This window comes from Arachis stenosperma, chromosome 2 (genome assembly GCF_014773155.1).
Source record: "Arachis stenosperma cultivar V10309 chromosome 2, arast.V10309.gnm1.PFL2, whole genome shotgun sequence".
NCBI classification, from domain to species: domain Eukaryota; kingdom Viridiplantae; phylum Streptophyta; class Magnoliopsida; order Fabales; family Fabaceae; genus Arachis; species Arachis stenosperma.
In genome coordinates, this window is record NC_080378.1 from 24333476 (window position 1) to 24352863 (window position 19388).

At 34.5% G+C, this 19388-nt stretch overlaps 1 protein-coding gene and 1 non-coding gene across 2 annotated transcripts; one reads left to right on the plus strand and one right to left on the minus strand.

Annotated features, from left to right (window-relative positions):
• Positions 1-1847: 1847 nt before the first annotated feature.
• Positions 1848-1955, minus strand: LOC130963958 (small nucleolar RNA R71). Its single transcript, XR_009080073.1, has one exon. It is a non-coding gene; the product is annotated as a small nucleolar RNA R71 (small nucleolar RNA).
• A 14865-nt stretch (positions 1956-16820) lies between these two features.
• Positions 16821-18870, plus strand: LOC130962711 (ammonium transporter 1 member 4-like). Its single transcript, XM_057888887.1, has 2 exons — positions 16821-17661; positions 18209-18870. The coding sequence occupies exons 1-2, from the start codon at positions 16821-16823 to the stop codon at positions 18868-18870; spliced, it is 1503 nt and encodes a 500-aa protein (XP_057744870.1).
• The last annotated feature ends 518 nt before the right edge of the window (positions 18871-19388 follow it).

The window sequence follows — 19388 nt, forward strand, 5'->3', positions numbered from 1 at the left end:
GACCGGAGTCTTAGACTAGCATTGCACTGATTCCTGGAATTCTCATTAAGAATTTTGATACCTTTTCCCATTTAATTTTCGAAAAACACAAAAAAATTACAAAATCATAAAAGACCAAAAATATTTGATGTTCTTGCTTAAGTTTAGTGTCTCATCCTAAGTTTGGTGTCAAATGCATGTTTTTGTTATAATTTTCGAATCCATGCATATATTTCTTTGTTTTGATCTTTGAATTCTATTGACTTGAAGTATTTTGTGTGTCTCATATAGTGTCAGTGGCACACAAACTGCTAAGTTTGGTGTCTTGCATGCATTGTTAATTGATTCTTGTTGCATTTTGATTATAAAAAAAATCCAAAAATATTTTTAATTTGTGTCTTTTCAAGTCAATGATACAAAGAATTGAAGATTCAGAACATACTGCAGAGGAATTACACAGAAAAAGCTGAGCATTCAAAAATGCCCAGTGAAGAAGGCAGACTGGCGTTTAAACGCCAGCCAGGGCACCTGGTTGGGCGTTTAACGCCCAAAGAGGTAGCATTTTGGGCGTTAAACGCCAGAATGTATACCATTCTGGGCGTTTAACGCCAGGATGGTGCTAGGGGGAAGATTTTGTTTTCAAATCAATTTTTTTTTTAGTTTTTCAAAATCAAATCTTTTTCAAATCAAATCTTTTCAATCAAATGTTTTCAAAATCAATTTCTTTCCTTTTTAAAAGATACTTACTAACAATTAATGATTTGATTGAACATCTCAAAATTGTTGCCTTTTCTGTTGAGAAAGGTTTTATGTTTGAATCATATCTTTTCTTGTTAGGCAAGTTATTAATTTTTAAAAATCAAATCTTTTTCAAATTGTTTTCAAATTATATCTTTTAAAATTGTTTTCAAATCATATCTTCTCAATCACATCTCTTTGACCATAACTTTTCAATCATATCCTCTTAACCACATCTTTTTCAAAATAGTTTTCAATCAAATCTTTTTGATGTCTAATTTCAAAATCTTTTTTTTCGAAAATCACTTGATTTCTTTCCCACTTTTGTTTTCGAAAATCAATTAGTGTTCTTCAAAAATGTTTTCAAAATTTTATAATTAATTTTCGAAAATTATCCCCCCTCTTCTTCTTCACATCCTTCTATTTATGGAGTATCACTCCTTCTTAATGCACAATTCGAACTATATCTGATCAAGTTCGAATTCCCCTTCTTCTTTCTTCTATTTTTCTTTTCCTCTGACACCTAAAGGAATCTCTATACTGTGACATAGAGGATTCCACATTTTCTTGTTCCCTTCTCTTTCTTATGAGCAGGAGCAAAGACAAAGGCATTCTTGTTGAGGCTGATCCTGAACCTGAAAGGACCTTGAAGAGAAAGCTAAGAGAAGCCAAAGCACAACTCTCTTTAGAGCACCTGACCGAATTCTTCAAGGAAGAAGAACAAATGGCAGCCGAAAACAACAACAATGCCAACAATGCAAGGAAGGTGCTTGGTGACTTTACTGCACCTACTCCTGATTTCTATGGGAGAAGCATCTCTATCCCTGCCATTGGAGCAAACAACTTTGAGCTTAAGCCTCAATTAGTTTCTCTAATGCAACAGAATTGCAAGTTTCATGGACTTCCAATGGAAGATCCTCATCAGTTTTTAGCTGAGTTCTTGCAAATCTGTGACACAGTCAAGACTAATGGGGTTAACCCTGAGGTCTATAGACTGATGCTATTCCCTTTTTGCTGTGAGAGACAGAGCTAGAATATGGTTGGACTCCCAACCTAAAGAAAGCCTGGACTCTTGGGAAAAGCTAGTCAATGCCTTCTTGGCAAAGTTCTTTCCACCACAAAGATGGAGTAAGCTTAGAGTGGAAGTCCAAACCTTCAGACAGAAGGATGGAGAATCCCTCTATGAAGCTTGGGAAAGATACAAACAGTTAATCAGAAAATGTCCCTCTGACATGCTTTCTGAATGGAGCATCATAGGTATTTTCTATGATGGTCTCTCTGAACTATCCAAGATGTCTTTGGATAGCTCTGCTGGAGGATCTCTTCATCTGAAGAAGACGCCTACTGAAGCTCAAGAACTGATTGAAATGGTTGCAAATAACCAATTCATGTACACTTCTGAAAGGAATCCTGTGAACAATGGGACTAGTCAGAAGAAAGGAGTTCTTGAAATTGACACTCTGAATGCCATTTTGGCTCAGAATAAAATATTGACTCAACAAGTCAATCTGATTTCTCAAAGTCTGTCTGGAATGCAAAATGCACCAAACAGTACTAAGGATGCTTCATCTGAGGAAGAAGCTTATGATCCTGAGAACCCTTCAATGGAAGAAGTAAATTACCTGGGAGAACCCTATGGTAACACCTATAATTCTTCATGGAGAAATCACCCAAATCTCTCATGGAAGAATCAAGAGAGACCTCAACAAGGTTTCAATAATAATGGTGGAAGAAACAGGTTAACAATGGTAAACCTTTTCCATCATCTTCTCAGCAACAGACAGAGAGCTCTAAGCAGAATACCTCTGACTTAGCAACCATGGTCTCTGATCTAATCAAAACCACTCAAAGTTTCATGACTGAAACTAGATCCTCCATTAGGAATTTGGAAGGACAAGTGGGTCAGCTGAGCAAGAAAATTACTGAACTTCCCCCAAGCACTCTCCCAAGTAACACTGAAGAAAATCCAAAAGGAGAGTGCAAAGCCATAAATATGGCCGAATTCTGGGAGGAAGAAGAGGCAGTGAACGCCACTGAGGAAGGCCTCACTGGACGTCCACTGGCCTCCAATGAGTTCCCCAATGAGGAACCTTGGGAATCTGAGGCTCAAACTGAGACCATAGAGATTCCCTTGGACTTACTACTGCCTTTCATGAGCTCTGATGAGTATTCTTCCTCTGAAGAGGATGAGTATGTCACTGAAGAGCAAGTTGCTAAATACCTTGGAGCAATCATGAAGCTAAATGACAGGTTATTTGGAAATGAGACTTGGGAGGATGAACCCCCTTTGCTCACCAAAGGACTGGATAACTTGTCTAGGCAGCAATTGCCTCAAAAGAGGCAAGATCCTGGGAAGTTTTCTATACTTGTACCATAGGCACCATGACCTTCAAGAAGGCCTTGTGTGACTTGGGGTCAAGTGTAAACCTCATGCCCCTCTCTGTAATGGAGAAATTAGGGATCTTTGAGGTGCAAGCTGCAAAAATCTCACTAGAGATGGCAGACAACTCAAGAAAACAAGCCTATGGACTTGTAGAGGATGTTCTGGTTAAGGTTGAAGACCATTACATTCCTACTGATTTCATAGTCCTAGAGACTGGGAAGTGCATGGATGAATCAATCATCCTTGGCAGACCCTTCCTAGCCACAGCAAAGGCTGTGATTGATGTTGATAGAGGAGAGTTGATCATTCAAGTGAATGAAGAATCCTTGGTGTTTAAGGCCCAAGGATATCCCTCTGTCATCATGGAGAAGAAGCATGAAGAGCTTCTCTCAAAACAGAGCCAAACAGAGCCCCCACAGTCAGACTCTAAGTTTGGTGTTGGGAGGCCACAATCAAACTCTAAGTTTGGTGTTGGAAAGTTCCAACACGGTTCTGAGCATCTCTGAGGCTCCATGAGAGTCCTCTGTCAAGCTAATGACAGTAAAGAAGCGCTTGTTGGGAGGCAACCCAATGTTTTATAATTAATTATTTTCTTTTGTTATTTTATCTTTTTTGTAGGTTGATGATCATAAGAAGTCACAAAAACAATGAAAAAAGCAAAAACAAAATGAAAAACAGGAAGAAAAACAGCACACCCTGGAGGAAGATGCTGCTGGCGTTCAAACGCCAGTCAGCCTAGCAGTTGGGCGTTTAACGCCCAGTCTGGCACCCTTCTGGGCGTTTAACGCCAGAAAGGGGCACCAGACTGGCGTTAAACGCCAGTAAAGGGCAAAAACCTGGCGTTAAACGCCAGGAATGGGCACCAGCCCGGCGTTTAACGCCAGAAAAGGCTCAAAACGTGGATTTTGATGCCATTTGGTGCAAGGATGCCTTTTCCTTGACACTACAGGATCTGTAGACCCCACAGGACCCTACCATCACTCTCTCTCTTCTTCCCCCATTCACCAATCACCTCAACACCTCTTCCCCAAAAACCCCTCACCTATCAAATCCCATCTTTCTCTTCACCACTCACATCCATCCTTCATAAAACCCCACCAACCTCACCCTTCAAATTCAAACCACTTTCCCTCCCAAACCCACCCTCAAATGGCCGAACCCTCATCCCCCTCTTTCCTATATAAACCCCTCTTTACCCCTTCATTTTCCCACTACCTAAACACCACCATCTCCCTCTTCCTCATTTCTTCTACTTCTACTCTCTTCTTTCTTCTTTTGCTCGAGGACGAGCAAACATTTTAAGTTTGGTGTGGTGAAAGCGTTGCTTTTTCGTTTTTCCATAACCATTTATGGCATCCAAGGCCGGAGAAACCTCTAGAAAGAGGAAAGGGAAGGCAAAGGCTTCCACCTCCGAGTCATGGGAGATGGATAGATTCCTCTCAAGGGTGCATCAAGTCCACTTCTATGAAGTTGTGGCCTTGAAGAAGGTGATCCCCGAAGTCTCCTTTTCACTTAAAAAGGGTGAATATCCGGAGATCCGCCATGAGATCCGAAGAAGAGGTTGGGAAGTACTTACCAACCCCATTCAACAAGTCGGAATCTTGATGGTTCAAGAGTTCTATGCCAATGCATGGATCACCAAGAACCATGACCAAAGTGTGAACCCGGATCCAAAGAATTATCTTACTATGGTTCGGGGGAAATACTTGGATTTTAGTCCGGAAAGTGTGAGGGTGGCGTTCAACTTGCCTATGATGCAAGGAGATGAGCATCCTTACACTAGAAGGGTCAACTTTGATCAAAGGTTGGACCAAGTCCTCACAGTCATATGTGAAGAGGGCGCACAATGGAAGCAAGATTCAAGAGGAAAGCCGGTCCAATTGAGAAGGCATGACCTCAAACCCGTGGCTAGAGGATGGTTAGAGTTCATACAACGCTCAATCATTCCCACTAGCAACCGGTCCGAAGTTACCATAGACCGGGCTATCATGATCCATAGCATCATGATTGGAGAAGAAATAGAGGTTCATGAGGTTATAGCCCAAGAACTCTATAGGGTGGCGGACAAGACCTCTACCTTGGCAAGGTTAGCCTTTCCTCACCTCATTTGTCACCTCTGTTATTCAGTGGGAGTTGACATAGAGGGAGACATCACCATTGATGAGGACAAGCCCATCACTAAGAAAAGGATGGAGTACACAAGAGATCCCACTCATCATGAGATCCCTGAGATTCCTCAAGGGATGAATTTTCCTCCACAAGACTATTGGGGGAAACTAAACACCTCCCTAGGAGAGTTGAGTTCCAATATGGGACAACTAAGGGTGGAGCACCAAGAACACTCCATTCTCCTCCATGAAATTAGAGAAGAACAAAGAATCATGAGAGAGGAGCAACAAAGGCAAGGAAGAGACATTGAGGAGCTCAAGCACTCCATAGGACCTTCAAAAGCAAGGAAGAGCCGCCATCACTGAGGTGGACCCGTTCCTTGATTTCCTTGTTCTTTATTCCTTTGTTTTTCGAATTTTAGTGCTTTATGTTATCCATGCTTGTGTCTTATGATCATTAGTGTCTTAGTGTCTATGCCTTAAAGTTATGAATGTCCTATGAATCCATCACCTTTCTTGAATAAAAATGTGCTTAATTGAAAAAGGAAGAATTGCATGAATTTTGAATTTTATAATAGTTTAATTATTTTGATGTGGTGGCAATATTTTTGTTCTCTGAATGTATGCTTAAACAGTGCATATGTATCTTGAATTTGTGGTTCATGAATGTTGGCTCTTGAAAGAATGATGAAAAAGGAGACATGTTATTGAGGATCTGAAAAATCAATAAAATGATTCTTGAAGCAAGAAAAAGCATTGCTATTCAAAAAAAAAAAACCGAAAAAAAAAGAAAACGAAAAAAAATAATAATAAGAGTTGTGATCCAAGGCAAATAAGAGTGTGCTTAAGAACCCTGGACACCTCTAATTGGGGACTTTAGCAAAGCTAAGTCACAATCTGAAAAGGTTCACCCAATTATGTGTCTGTGGCATGTATGTATCCGGTGGTAATACTGGAAAGACAGAGTGCTTTGGGCCACAGCCAAGACTCAATAAATAGCTATGTTCAAGAATCATCATACTTTACTAGGAGAATCATTAACACTATCTGGATTCTAAGTTCCTAAAGAAGCCAACCATTCTGAATTTCAAAGGATAGATTGAGATGCCAAAACTGTTCAGAGGCAAAAAGTTAAAAGCCCCGCTCATCTAATTAATACTGATCTTCACAGATGTTTTTGGAATTCATTGCATATTCTCTTCCTTTTATCTTATTTGATTTTCAGTTGCTTGGGGACAAGCAACAATTTAAGTTTGGTGTTATGATGAGCGGATAATTTGTATGCTTTTTGGCATTGTTTTTAGTATGTTTTTGATATGATCTAGTTAGTTTTTATTATATTTTTATTAGTTTTTAATTAAATTTCACTTTTCTGGACTTTACTATGAGTTTGTGTGTTTTTCTGTGATTTCAGGTATTTTCTGGCTGAAATTGAGGGACCTGAGCAAAAATCTGATCCAGAGACTCAAAAGGACTGCAGATGCTGTTGGATTCTGACCTCCCTGCACTCGAAGTGGATTTTCTGGAGCTACAGAAGCCCAATTGGCGCGCTCTCAACGGCGTTGGAAAGTAGACATCCTGGGCTTTCCAGCAATATATAATAGTCCATACTTTGCCCAAGATTTGATGGCCCAAACCGGCGTTCAAAGTCACCTCAAGAAATTCCAGCGTTAAACGCCGGAACTGGCACCTAATTGGGAGTTAAACGCCCAAACTGGCACTAAAGCTGGCGTTTAACTCCAAGGAGAGTCTCTACACGAAAAAAGCTTCATTGCTCAGCCCAAGCACACACCAAGTGGGCCCGGAAGTGGATTTTTATGTCATTTACTCATCTATGTACTAGTTTTCTATAAGTAGGACCTTTTACTATTGTATTAGGGACATCTTGGTAGCTATCTTTGAGTTTTATGCTATCTTAGATCATTGGGAGGCTGGCCATTCGGCCATGCCTAGACCTTATGCTTATGTATTTTCAACGGTGGAGTTTCTACACACCATAGATTAAGGTGTGGAGCTCTGCTGTACCTCGAGTATTAATGCAATTACTATTGTTCTTCCATTCAATTCCGCTTGTTCTTTATCCAAGATATCACTTGTTCTTCAACATGATGAAGGTGATGATTGACGCCCATCACCATTCTCACCCATGAACAAGGTGACTGACAACCATTCTTGTTCTACAAGCATCTGAGGCTTAGTGAATATCTCTTGGATTCCTGATTGCACGATGCATGGTTGATCGCCTGACAACCGAGTGCTCGCCTGACAAACGAGCCAACCATTCCGTGAGATCAGAGTCTTCGTGGTATAGGCAAGAACTGATGGCAGCATTCAAGAGAATCCGGAAGGTCTAACCTTGTCTGTGGTATTCTGAGTAGGATTCAATGATTGAATGACTGTGACGTGCTTCAAACCTGTAACCTACTGGGCGTTAGTGACAGACGCAAAAGAGTTATTCTATTCCGGTAGGGGAGGGAACCAAACCGGTGATTGGCAGCACTGTGACAGAGTGTGTGCATTAGCTTTCACTGCGCGGATGGGAGGTAGCTGCTGACAACAGTGAAACCTTACACGAGCTTGCCATGGAAAGGAGTAAGAAAGGATTGGATGAAGGCATTAGGAAAGCAGAGAGACGGAAGGGAAGGCATCTTCATACACTTGTCTGAAGCTCTTACACCAATGATATACATAAGTATCTCTATCCTTATCTTTTATGTTATTTTCGTTCATCACCATATACATCTGAGTTTGCCTGACTAAGATTTACAAGATGACCATAGCTTGCTTCAATACTAACAATCTCCGTGGGATCGACCCTTACTCACGTAAGGTTTATTACTTGGACGACCCAGTGCACTTGCTGGTTAGTTGTGCGAAGTTGTGTAATGCCATGGTATTGAGCCACCAAGTTCTTGGAGCCATTACCGGGGATTATTTGAGTTGTGAAAAAGTATTGTTCACAATTTCGCGCACCAGAAACGTGGCTTGTATATATATAACACTTTGACACCTAATGAGTTTTAGTATCACAAAATTCTCATTCAATACCCTTAGCCTTTAATCACATTCATCTCTTTCATATCACTGAATGAACGAAAGAAAAAAAAAAGAGAGAGAAACACCGTGAGAGAGAGAGAAGAGAACGAAACCATGGAACCGTGAGTTTCCAACTTCGATTACTTGCGATCCCCAATAAAAAATCTAATCCGATAAAAGTGTTCGTATCTTCCTCCTCTACGTGTTGGCGTTACTTTTATCTGGTGGAAATCGACGGTGACGTAGCTCCCCTACCCCTTGAGCTTGGCCAACTGGAGTTCTAGGAGGCACGGAGGATTCCGGACGTTTTTTCCTTTAGCAGCACGGTCAAAAAGTTTCTCTAGAGTTTCGAGTATTTCGATTACGTACGAAGGTAGGGTTTTGATAAATTTTCACCGACTAAATGATATTTGAAAGTAAATTGATGTTTGGATTGAGTGTTATTGAAATTTGATTGCATTTCATATTGAATTTTGTTGATATATTGATATTTTAATGAAGTTGTGTTTAGTCAGCTCGAGAATGGATAAATTTTTAAGTTAATATTTTGATAAAAATAAAACAGGTTTTCGGTCTCGTTGAAGGACAAGATATTAGTTTGGAAATTTTATTTTAAAGGATGTCATTATATTTTTATAAAAAGACTGAGGTTATGTTTATTATTATAAACTAAGTTTTGAAAGGAAAATGCTATTTTGAGTTTTTATTCAAAAATTACTGCCACAGGAGAGCAGATGTGACATTGTTTGGGCCTTAGTGCCAAATGTAAAGTGGGGACGCCCACACACTGAGAACTGTTTTCCAGATGTACGCTTATTGATTTGGAAAGTCACACTGTATGCGGCCTAGCCGTATGACTTATAAGCACACTGATGCATCTGGAAAACCATATCTGGGACTCGTTCCCGGGTAATGTCGGGAGCGGGTAGGCAACCGACACATGAGCTCATGGCATGCGTTAGCAATAGACATGCATCATTCTTGTTGCGCATTTGCATTTTACTTGACATTGTGAAATTGTTTGTGATTGTCTTCTCGTGTTTATACATTCTTTAATGTTATTCTGAATTGTGGTGACTAGATATTTCGTTGTGAATTACTTGAACTGTGGTAATCCTGACTAAACTAACCACCCTCGACCCTACTAAGAACCCCCCATTTCTTACCCCTTATCTTCCTCCCCTTCAGATGGAGAGCGGAGTTATATTTTACGAGATGGACCCTCCCTATATATACGAGGATATTGTACAGCATAGGTTTTATGTAGTAGCTGCGGAGATTAGGACTCGTATGTATATTCTGCGTGATCATCCTTTCCATCACCCGATTGACACTCCACAGTTTAACCCCGACATGCCCTATGAGTTCCCACTGCAGTGGCTCCACCCGGATGCTCCATTTCACCAGTTTCATGATGGGCCGGTGCCTCACCAGCATCCCGATCAGCCTGCGGATCAGGCGGACCCTGAGCCTGAGCCCATGGAGGAGCATTTTCCAGAGCCTGTACCGGAGGAGGACATCCCCGTGGAGCAGATCTCAGTATCTTCATCCGAGCCATCTTCTGAGGAGCCGCTCACCGCCTCTATTAGTGGACCGGCGAGTGCTGGTCAGACCAGTAGCACGAGTGTTAGTGCCCCTTCCGAGATTATAGAGATTTCCTCTGACGAGGACGATGACAGCTGAGTCCTGGGTGCTGCGGTTGTGCCTTTTGATAGTTTTTTTTTTGTTAGCCTAGCCTTTATGTTAATCTCTCACTTTTGGTCAGACTCACTGAGAGAGTAGGGTGTACATAGTGGACTAGGCTAGTTCGAGTGCCAGTTTAGGGGTTTTCTATATGGACCAGGGCCCAGAGTGTTGGGTTGTACATAGTAGTATTTCTGAAGGTTTGTATGCTAACTCAGGATATATATATATATATATATATATATATATATATATATATATGTACGACAGTACCTGTATGCTTGTGTATGTTTAATTAGTTGTCCTTGCAAGTTTTCTTATAAAAGTTTATCCAAAACTCGATAGTACGCTAACCCGATTACAGGCTTAATAATACATAGTAAAGGTTTCATGTGAACAAGTTGGTGACACTTGATTTCTGGTATGATCATGACTTACTGGGAATTGGGTCGTTACAAGTATGTGGTTAATTTAAACCAATGTATCGATGTGCACATACTTCCAGAATCGTCAAGTATCTCACGATATGGATTTAATTTTGTGAGTTTTGACGCTCTCAATGCTCTTGGGTACGATTACACCTATTTGGTTGGTAAGTTTATTATTTAAAAAAAATATAATTCATTGATAAATTTATTTATTTTATTGATAATTTCGGTTGTATTTTTTTTTTATCAAACCTATTGGCAACAAACTTTTTTTATTTTAATCCATTCTAGATGTTATTGGATATCTTGCTACATTGGGAGTAAGAAGACTCTTGAAAAGGATGACAAATGTACTAAATACAATGTTATTGAATTAGAGATCGATGATGGATAATCATATATTTGTTTTTATAAATCTAAAAATTTTAATATTGACTTCATTATAAATTTATGTATTTAAATTTATTTCAGAAATTTATTCTCATATTTTTAAGTTGTTATTTCAACTTATTTTATTATGAATATTTTTGTAATATTAAACCTTTTTTTCGCTTGAAAGATTTTAATTTGTTAAAAAAATTTTGTTATCGGTGAACAGATCTTTTTTCTATTTTTTTATATAAAATATTATCATTGGCATGTTAATATTAAAATATAAATAATAATAATAATAATTTATAATTTTTTATAATTTTTAAAAATGCTTTATATTTTTAAATAAATATTATTATTTATTTATTAAATTTTTTTTACTAGAATTTGACATTAGAATTCATTTATCTAATAACATAAAATATTTTGTGATTAAAATATATTTATAACTAAACTTTTAGACTAAAAACATTTAAAAAACTAATTTAGAGTAGTACGAAGGTAAAATGTTTAACAGATTTTTTAAATAAATAAAATATTTTTTATTTTAAAAATATATATTTTTATATTATATTATATTACACATTTCATAAATGTATCTTTATCTTTATCTTTATAGTAATACAAATGAGGAGCTCTTATGCTGACGAGGCGCTCATACATTGAGTTTGAGAATTTATTTAGTGAGGTGTCGTCACTAAAAATTTTTAAAATTTTATTTATAAATTATAACTTATTATTTGGTTAGGTTGTTACCTTTTAAATTTTAAAATACGCTTTCTTAGGTTGTTGGGTATTTAGTTTTTAATATTGTTGAACTAATAATTTGCTTAGGTGTCATCACTAAAAATTTTTAAAATATTATTTATAAATTATAATTTATTATTTACTTAAGTTGTTACTTTTTAAATTTGAAACAATCTATCAACCCTCTAGACCAAATATAAATGGGGAGACTTTTTACTGACGTAGCGCTCATATGTTGAGTTTCGAGATTATTTGCTTAAATGTCATTATTAGAAATTTTCGTAATTTTATTTTTAAATTAATAGATTATTCGGTTAGATTGCTAGATAATAATAAGGATTTAGTTTTCGCATTTATTAGCAAGATAGTTAGATATTTAAATCTTAATATTACTGAACTAATTTAAACAAAGTTATTTATAAATTATTTCAAAATTAAGACGGTTGTTTAATAATGAAATCAACAATTTAAAAGTAATAACAAAACAATAAGAAGCAAGTAGTAGTAAGAAACAAGTTCGAAAATAAAATAATAAGTGCTAAAATTTGAAAACGTAAACAAAACGTTCTTTTAAAACAAAACAATAAAAAATCGAATTTAAGAGAGGTTGTTACTTTTTAAATTTAAATTGTTTACTTAAGTTGTTTTGCTTCGGTTGTTATTTTTAAAATTTTAAGTTATTTTACTTAGGTTGTTATTTTTTAAATTTTGTTATTTATAAATTATTATTTTAAATCATAAATTATTATTATTTGTTTAAGTTATTACTTTTTAATTTTAAGTTATTTGCAAATAAATTAAAATTTTCAAAAAATACATGCCTCAGTTAAGAGGACTCTTGTGTCTCGATTCATGAATTTACTAAGAGAAGTCGATGATGGATAATCAATTATTTTTTTTAAATATAAACACTTATACATAATAAATGAGTAAAACAAAATTTAAGAATTTTAATATTAACTTCAATGTAAGTTTATTTATTTGGATTTGTTTCAAGATTTTCTTCTATATATTCAAATTTATTTGTTTTAGTATTTTATATTTAAATAAATTATTTTAACTTTATTTTGTTATAAAAAATTTATAATATTAATTTTTTTTGTATTGGAAGGATTTCAATTTGTTAAAAAAATTTATTTTTGCTGAAAATAAATAGTTTTTTTATCTTTTCATTTAAAATATTATTAGTGATATGTTAATATTAAAAATATAAAAAATAAATATACTTTAAAAAAATACTTTACGTCGTTTGATCTTTATAAAATTAAAATAATTAATTAATTAATTAACAATTTTTAAATTGTAACTATTTCTTTAATAAAAATTAATTTATAAATTGTGTTTAAAATTTTATGAATTTATTAATTTTTAAATTTTAAAATATAATATATATATATATAGTTTGGTACAATTTTTGTTGTTGTTATTTTTTAAGTTGTAATTAATTTTTAAATATAAACACTTACACATATTAGTGAGTAAAACGAAATCTAAAAATGTTAATATCGACTTCAATGCAAATTTATTTATTTAAATTTATTTTAATATTTTATTCAATAAATTTAAATTTATTTATTTTAGTATTTTCTATTTAGATTGTTATTTTAACTTTATTTTGTTATAAATATTTTTGTAATATTAAACTTTTTTATGCTTGAAGGATTTTTATTTGTCGAGGAAAAAATTATTTTTAGTGAATAAATATTTTTCTATCTTTTTATTTAAAATGTTATTATTGGTATATTAGTATTAAAAATATAAAAGATAAAGCATATTTTAAAAAAATATATTATGAGATTGAATAATTTTATGATTGTATAGGAGGGTGTGTGGAGAACTTTGACTTATGATATTCATCAGAGATGACCTTGAGTGATGAGATTAACCTTTTATTTATCTGGAAAGTAAAATATCATCTTTAAGGACGATGACAATCTTGAGAAAATCATAGATCAAGAGAAAGGAAAAGGTACGATGTTCTTAGTATGGATGGAGGCCAACAAAAAATTTGAAGCGGGTCAAATTTTAACATATGCTGAGTTTTCAAATCAATTTATTTTTGATAGAGAAGAAAGGGAATGATATCCATGCAAAAGAGAGTATTCTATCAGGAGGTTAAACTATGTTCCACCGGATACATGTGATATCTACTATATGAGAATTTTGTTAATTATTCAAAAAAGTTGCACAACATATGAGTCTATTAGGACAGTTACTGAGATTACATATCCTAGCTTCCAAGATGCTTTATATTTTATGGAACTATTGTGTGATGATAGAAAATTTATTGCAGCTATTAATGAAGTATGGTCATCAATTGAGAAAACTGTTTGTAATTGATATTGATATCTAATAGTGTTAACAAACCAAATCGTACTTAGAATGCAACTTAAACATTATTGGCTGACGGGATACTATATATGAGAGAAAACATTGAAAAACTAAGGTATTTCACTATGTGGTAAATCATTATCACATATAGGACTTTACTTGTTAAAATCAGTATTTACCAATGGGCAACTTTACGTTACTTTGTCAAGAGTTAAGAGTCGCAATGGCGTGAACATTCTAATTCTAGATGAAGACAGCAATCCAAACTCATCAACAACAAATGTCGTATTCAATGAAGTTTTTAATAATATTTAAATAAGAAAATAGTATTTTCATTTTAGTAACATGTTATGATTTACACTTTTGTACAAATATTTGTCGTATGTATAACTAATTTATTAACTGATGGATTACTATGTGTTCATAACAGCAGCGGAAGAAAATAAAGTAATCCTAAAGATCTATCTTGTGCTTAAACTTTATTCAAATAAACAATATATAGATCAGATCTAGATACCTGTATACGCTAGTAAAAATCACTTTCTCCTTCGATGGTACGAAAGCGCTATGCGTATCCACATCGAGAGCAACCATTGCTGTTAACTCCTTAACCAATGGACATCTAATCTAAATTGAGAAACTTTTTACAACTCTTTGCACGTCATGAAATTCTTCTCCAAGAATTAGGCTCACATACATTTATGTGTGTAGAGATAAAGTAATAAAAACCCTTGTTATTCTCTCACATTTTCTCTACTCTTGACATACATATATATAGTATGAGATTTGTTACTGATTTAAAATTTGATTTTCAATTCAAATTTAAATCATATCTTAAAATTCCAAATATGAATCTTTCAAATTTTATGAATCATATCATAACAATTTAAAACATAATCGTTTTGGATCTCATCTAAATTTATAATTCAAATTCAAAAATAGAATAACTAATTATTCTCAAATCTCATTTAATATTCTCAATTATCATAATATTATTATATTCTTGGTAGTAGCAAAAAAATATAATAATATTCTATTTGAATTAATATAATTATTTATTTGATCAAATTAAAATAATAATTAAATAATTCTACAGCAAAGATTAGAACACTCGTTAGTGTGTGACCCCGTATGTTCAATACTAAGCGGGTAGTAAATTAGTCATACTAAATTTACTAATCAAAGTTGGCGTCTAGCAACACTCCTCAACGACCCGATAGTATGAAGTAATATATTTTTACTAAGAACCTTAGAAGAACAAAGTATAATTCCTTCCATCTTTCCAGCTCTTGGTTAACTCTTAGAGTATGGTTTAATTGTCAAACTCTAACTTGTTACCATTATTATAATGAACTGTGAATGACTTAAGAAATTCATTTCTTCATTCATTCAATCCCCTTGACCAAGGTTTTATTCACCCTAGTCATTATAATCATAGAGCTCAAACTCTTTATCGAGTCATTATAATCATGGAGCTCAAACTCTTTATTGAGAGTTGACGGATTCCGTATTGGCTAATCATTAATTCTATAAGTATTTAAATCATACCCAATATCCATTCAACTAGCACCCTAGGGTATTAGGTGTCCGGAATCAAAGTATAATAAATATATTGTTAATTACTATGATAGTCGCAAGTCGAAGGAAACTCTATTACTATATTGAGAATATCCTATTGACAAATATGTGGTAATTATAACCATTAGAAATTCTCATAGTGAGTCAATTCAATGGCCATCTCTCTCTCTCTCTCTCTCTCTCTCTCTCTCTCTCTCTCTCTCTCTCTCTCTCTCTCTCTCTCTCTCTCTCTCTCTCTCTCTCTCTCTCTCTCTCTCTCTCTCTCTCTCTATATATATATATATATATATATATATATATATATATATATATATATATAATAAACGAGATCTATTAATCTTCATCCAATGAACATCATTATATATATATATATATATATATATATATATTTTGATCTTTACGGATTATTAATGTCCTTTTTAATAATCCTATGATTAAGAACAATTTAGATCAAATTATAAAAGATTTATCTCTCAATATTATGATCACTTTCATAATGATAAATCTCTAAATTTAATCAAGAATCTTATTATATTAACACTTTAATTTAATAATAATAACAAATTGTTTGATGCATGATTGATTGGATTGTGATCATACTCCTTATTCCCAACATTAACTATACTTTCACACTTGAAATTAAATGTGTAACATGGAGCACAACATTATATGCTAATTGCTTTTCTAATGAGGTTAGTAAAATACTAGGTTGTCGATAAATTTTCATTTGCCTTATAATATAAAATTTAGTATAAAATTGACATACTACTATTACATTATTTTTCATGTCTCTTTTCTTATGGCTCAAAAATATTATACACTTCAAACTGTTTCATTTATATTTTATTTTGAATAAAGATAAAACAACATATTAAATACATTTATTATATAATGACGATAATAATGTTATACTAAACTTAAAAAAAATTATAATTATAAAATATTATTTTTGATTTATCATGTTAATTTAAAATGTAAGTTCATGCATCACACGAATTTAACACTAGTATTTAGAAAAAGGATATAGTTTACTTTACTAATAATAATAATAAATTTATGTATAAAATTGGAAACTAGGAACTAATATGTTTATCATATCCTCTGCATTAAATTATATTCTGAAAATAATATTCATGCATTCTTTTTTTGGTAGCTAATATTCATCCATTGTTATTTATCCTTATCTAGAAGTTTAAACCAAAAGAGTGAAAGACGGAAACAAACAAATCAAAATTTGTTTCACTATTTTTTATTAAAAATAAAATATTTTTATTAAATTTTAAATATATTTAAATACTTCTATAAAAAAATATTTTTATTAAAAACAAATTTTGAAAAACAAATACAGACTCTCTTTAACAGATCCACCATGTTTTCTTTATAAAGTATTAAAGGCCAAACTATTATTCTTCACAACTTAACAATAGTTAGCTAGCAATGGCTACTCTCACTTGTTCCGTCGCTGAGCTTCAATCACTTCTTATCAACAATGGAGGCAACACTTCCATGGCAACAGAAACTGCCAAATACATATGTGGAAGATTTGACGCTATCTCTAACAACTTTCTTGACACAAACCATGCAGTGGACAACACATACCTTCTCTTCTCTTCCTACCTTGTCTTTGCCATGCAGCTTGGCTTCGCCATGCTGTGTGCCGGATCGGTTCGCGCCAAGAACACCATGAACATAATGCTTACTAATGTCCTTGACGCCGCCACTGGCGGCATCTTCTACTATCTTTTTGGCTTTGCCTTTGCCTTTGGCTCCTCGTCCAACGGTTTCATCGGCGAACATTTCTTTGGCCTAACGCAGTTCCCGTCCGAGTCCTTCGACTATGCAAACTTTCTTTTCCAATGGGCTTTCGCCATCGCCGCCGCCGGCATAACAAGTGGATCCATAGCTGAGAGGACGCAATTTGTTTCCTATTTGATATACTCTTCGTTCTTGACGGGGCTAGTTTACCCGGTCGTTTCGCATTGGTTTTGGTCATCGGACGGTTGGGGAAGCCCTGCAAGGGTTGATCCAGAAACACTGCTGTTTGGTTCGGGAGTCATTGATTTTGCTGGATCAGGTGTTGTTCACTTGGTTGGTGGTGTTGCTGGATTTTGGGGTGCCTTTATTGAAGGACCAAGGATTGGAAGGTTTGATCATGAGGGAAAAGCTGTGGCTATGAGGGGACATAGTGGTACTTTGGTTGTTTTGGGAACGTTCTTGTTGTGGTTTGGTTGGTACGGATTTAACCCTGGCTCGTTTCTCATCATTTCCAAGGCTTATGGTGAGTGTCTATGATTCACAAAAATGCTTTAATGTCATTAAAAAATACTATCTATTTATTAAAATTAGTAATTTTATATATAAAATTACATGTATAACTTCGTTCATTTTTAATAATTTTAGTGTACATCTAATGTTTATGTTCATGTAACTGGATTGAATTTTTTATTTTTTATTTAACCCTTTTTTTTTCTTAAAACTGATGTTTTGGAAATAAAATCGAGAAAATATTCAAATTGGTTCTGAAGTTACATTCGAGCCTTAATTTAGTCTTTTTATACTATAAATTAGACAGCGGTATAAAAGGAGAGAAGGACTAACATGATATTCAGGGAGTAATTGATGCATATTTAAAAGGCCTACAAACTTATTCTCTTAAAATTTTTTATCAAACACGTGGCATTCAACCGCCAGTTACTTTCTCACTGAATCCGCGTTTATCTGAGTTCAAGATTTTGAACTCTTCCAACCTTTGATATCCCAAAAAATTTTCATATTCACATATAGTATGCATTTAACACTTGGATTTGTATAATGTTGAAACATAGGTAAAAGTGGTTCTTTCTATGGACAATGGAGTGCAATTGGTAGGACTGCTGTGACAACAACACTTGCAGGTTGCTCAGCAGCATTGACAACTCTTTTTGGCAGACGTTTGCAAACTGGTCACTGGACTGTCACAGACGTTTGCAATGGCTTGCTTGGCGGATTCGCCGCCATCACTGCCGGCTGCTCTGTAGTAGACCCTTGGGCTGCAGTGATATGCGGATTCTTCGCGGCTTGGGTGTTGATTGGATGCAACATTCTAGCTGAGAAATTCAAGTATGATGATCCCTTGGAAGCCTTCCAACTCCATGGTGGATGCGGCGTCTGGGGGATCATTTTCACTGCGTTGTTCGCGAAAAAGGAGTATTTGAATGAGGTCTTTGGAGGGCCAATTGATAGGCCTTATGGTTTGTTGATGGGAGGAGGTGGAAGGCTTTTGGCTGCACATGTTGTTCAGATTTTGGTTATTGTTGGTTGGGTTAGTGTTACAATGGGAACGTTGTTCTTTGTTTTGCACAAGTTGAAGCTTTTGAGGATATCATCTGAAGAGGAGATGGAAGGTTTGGACTTAACTAGCCATGGTGGAATGGCTTATGAGTATCATCATGGTGAACTTGAGCTTCTACAGAAACGTTCGCTTGAAGGAACAAGGATAGATCCTTAGATGATGTGTTTTTGTTAGGTACATTTTCTTTTTTTGGTATTTTGTTTTTGTTAGTTTGCATGTTATTGGTATCTTGGTAAACAGTTGTGTTTCCTTTTAGTTGTTAACTTGATGGATTCTAAGTTTCAGTGTTCTTGTTCCGTTATAGTGTTCATGTTTAAGAGGATTTTTTTTAAATAAATAATTTGTAGTGTATTTACCAATTTTGCAATGAGATATGTGTATTTATTAATGTGACTCTTATAATGAGCAAATTACCGAAAATGGATAAGAAAGATTTAGACACAAATAAAAACAATCATAAAAGATAAAAATAACCAAAAAAATTCAAAATATAGTATTATTTTGATAAAAATGACTAAATATAGCAGATATATTTTTGAAAAAGCTGAGAATTTGTTGGCAAGTATATAAAACACACAAGCTTGAGCTGTGATGGTGAAAAAATATATGCAATGGGTTGGTGCAACGTTAAGATTCGCTAATCAAATTTATATGGACATGGTCACAAAATTAAT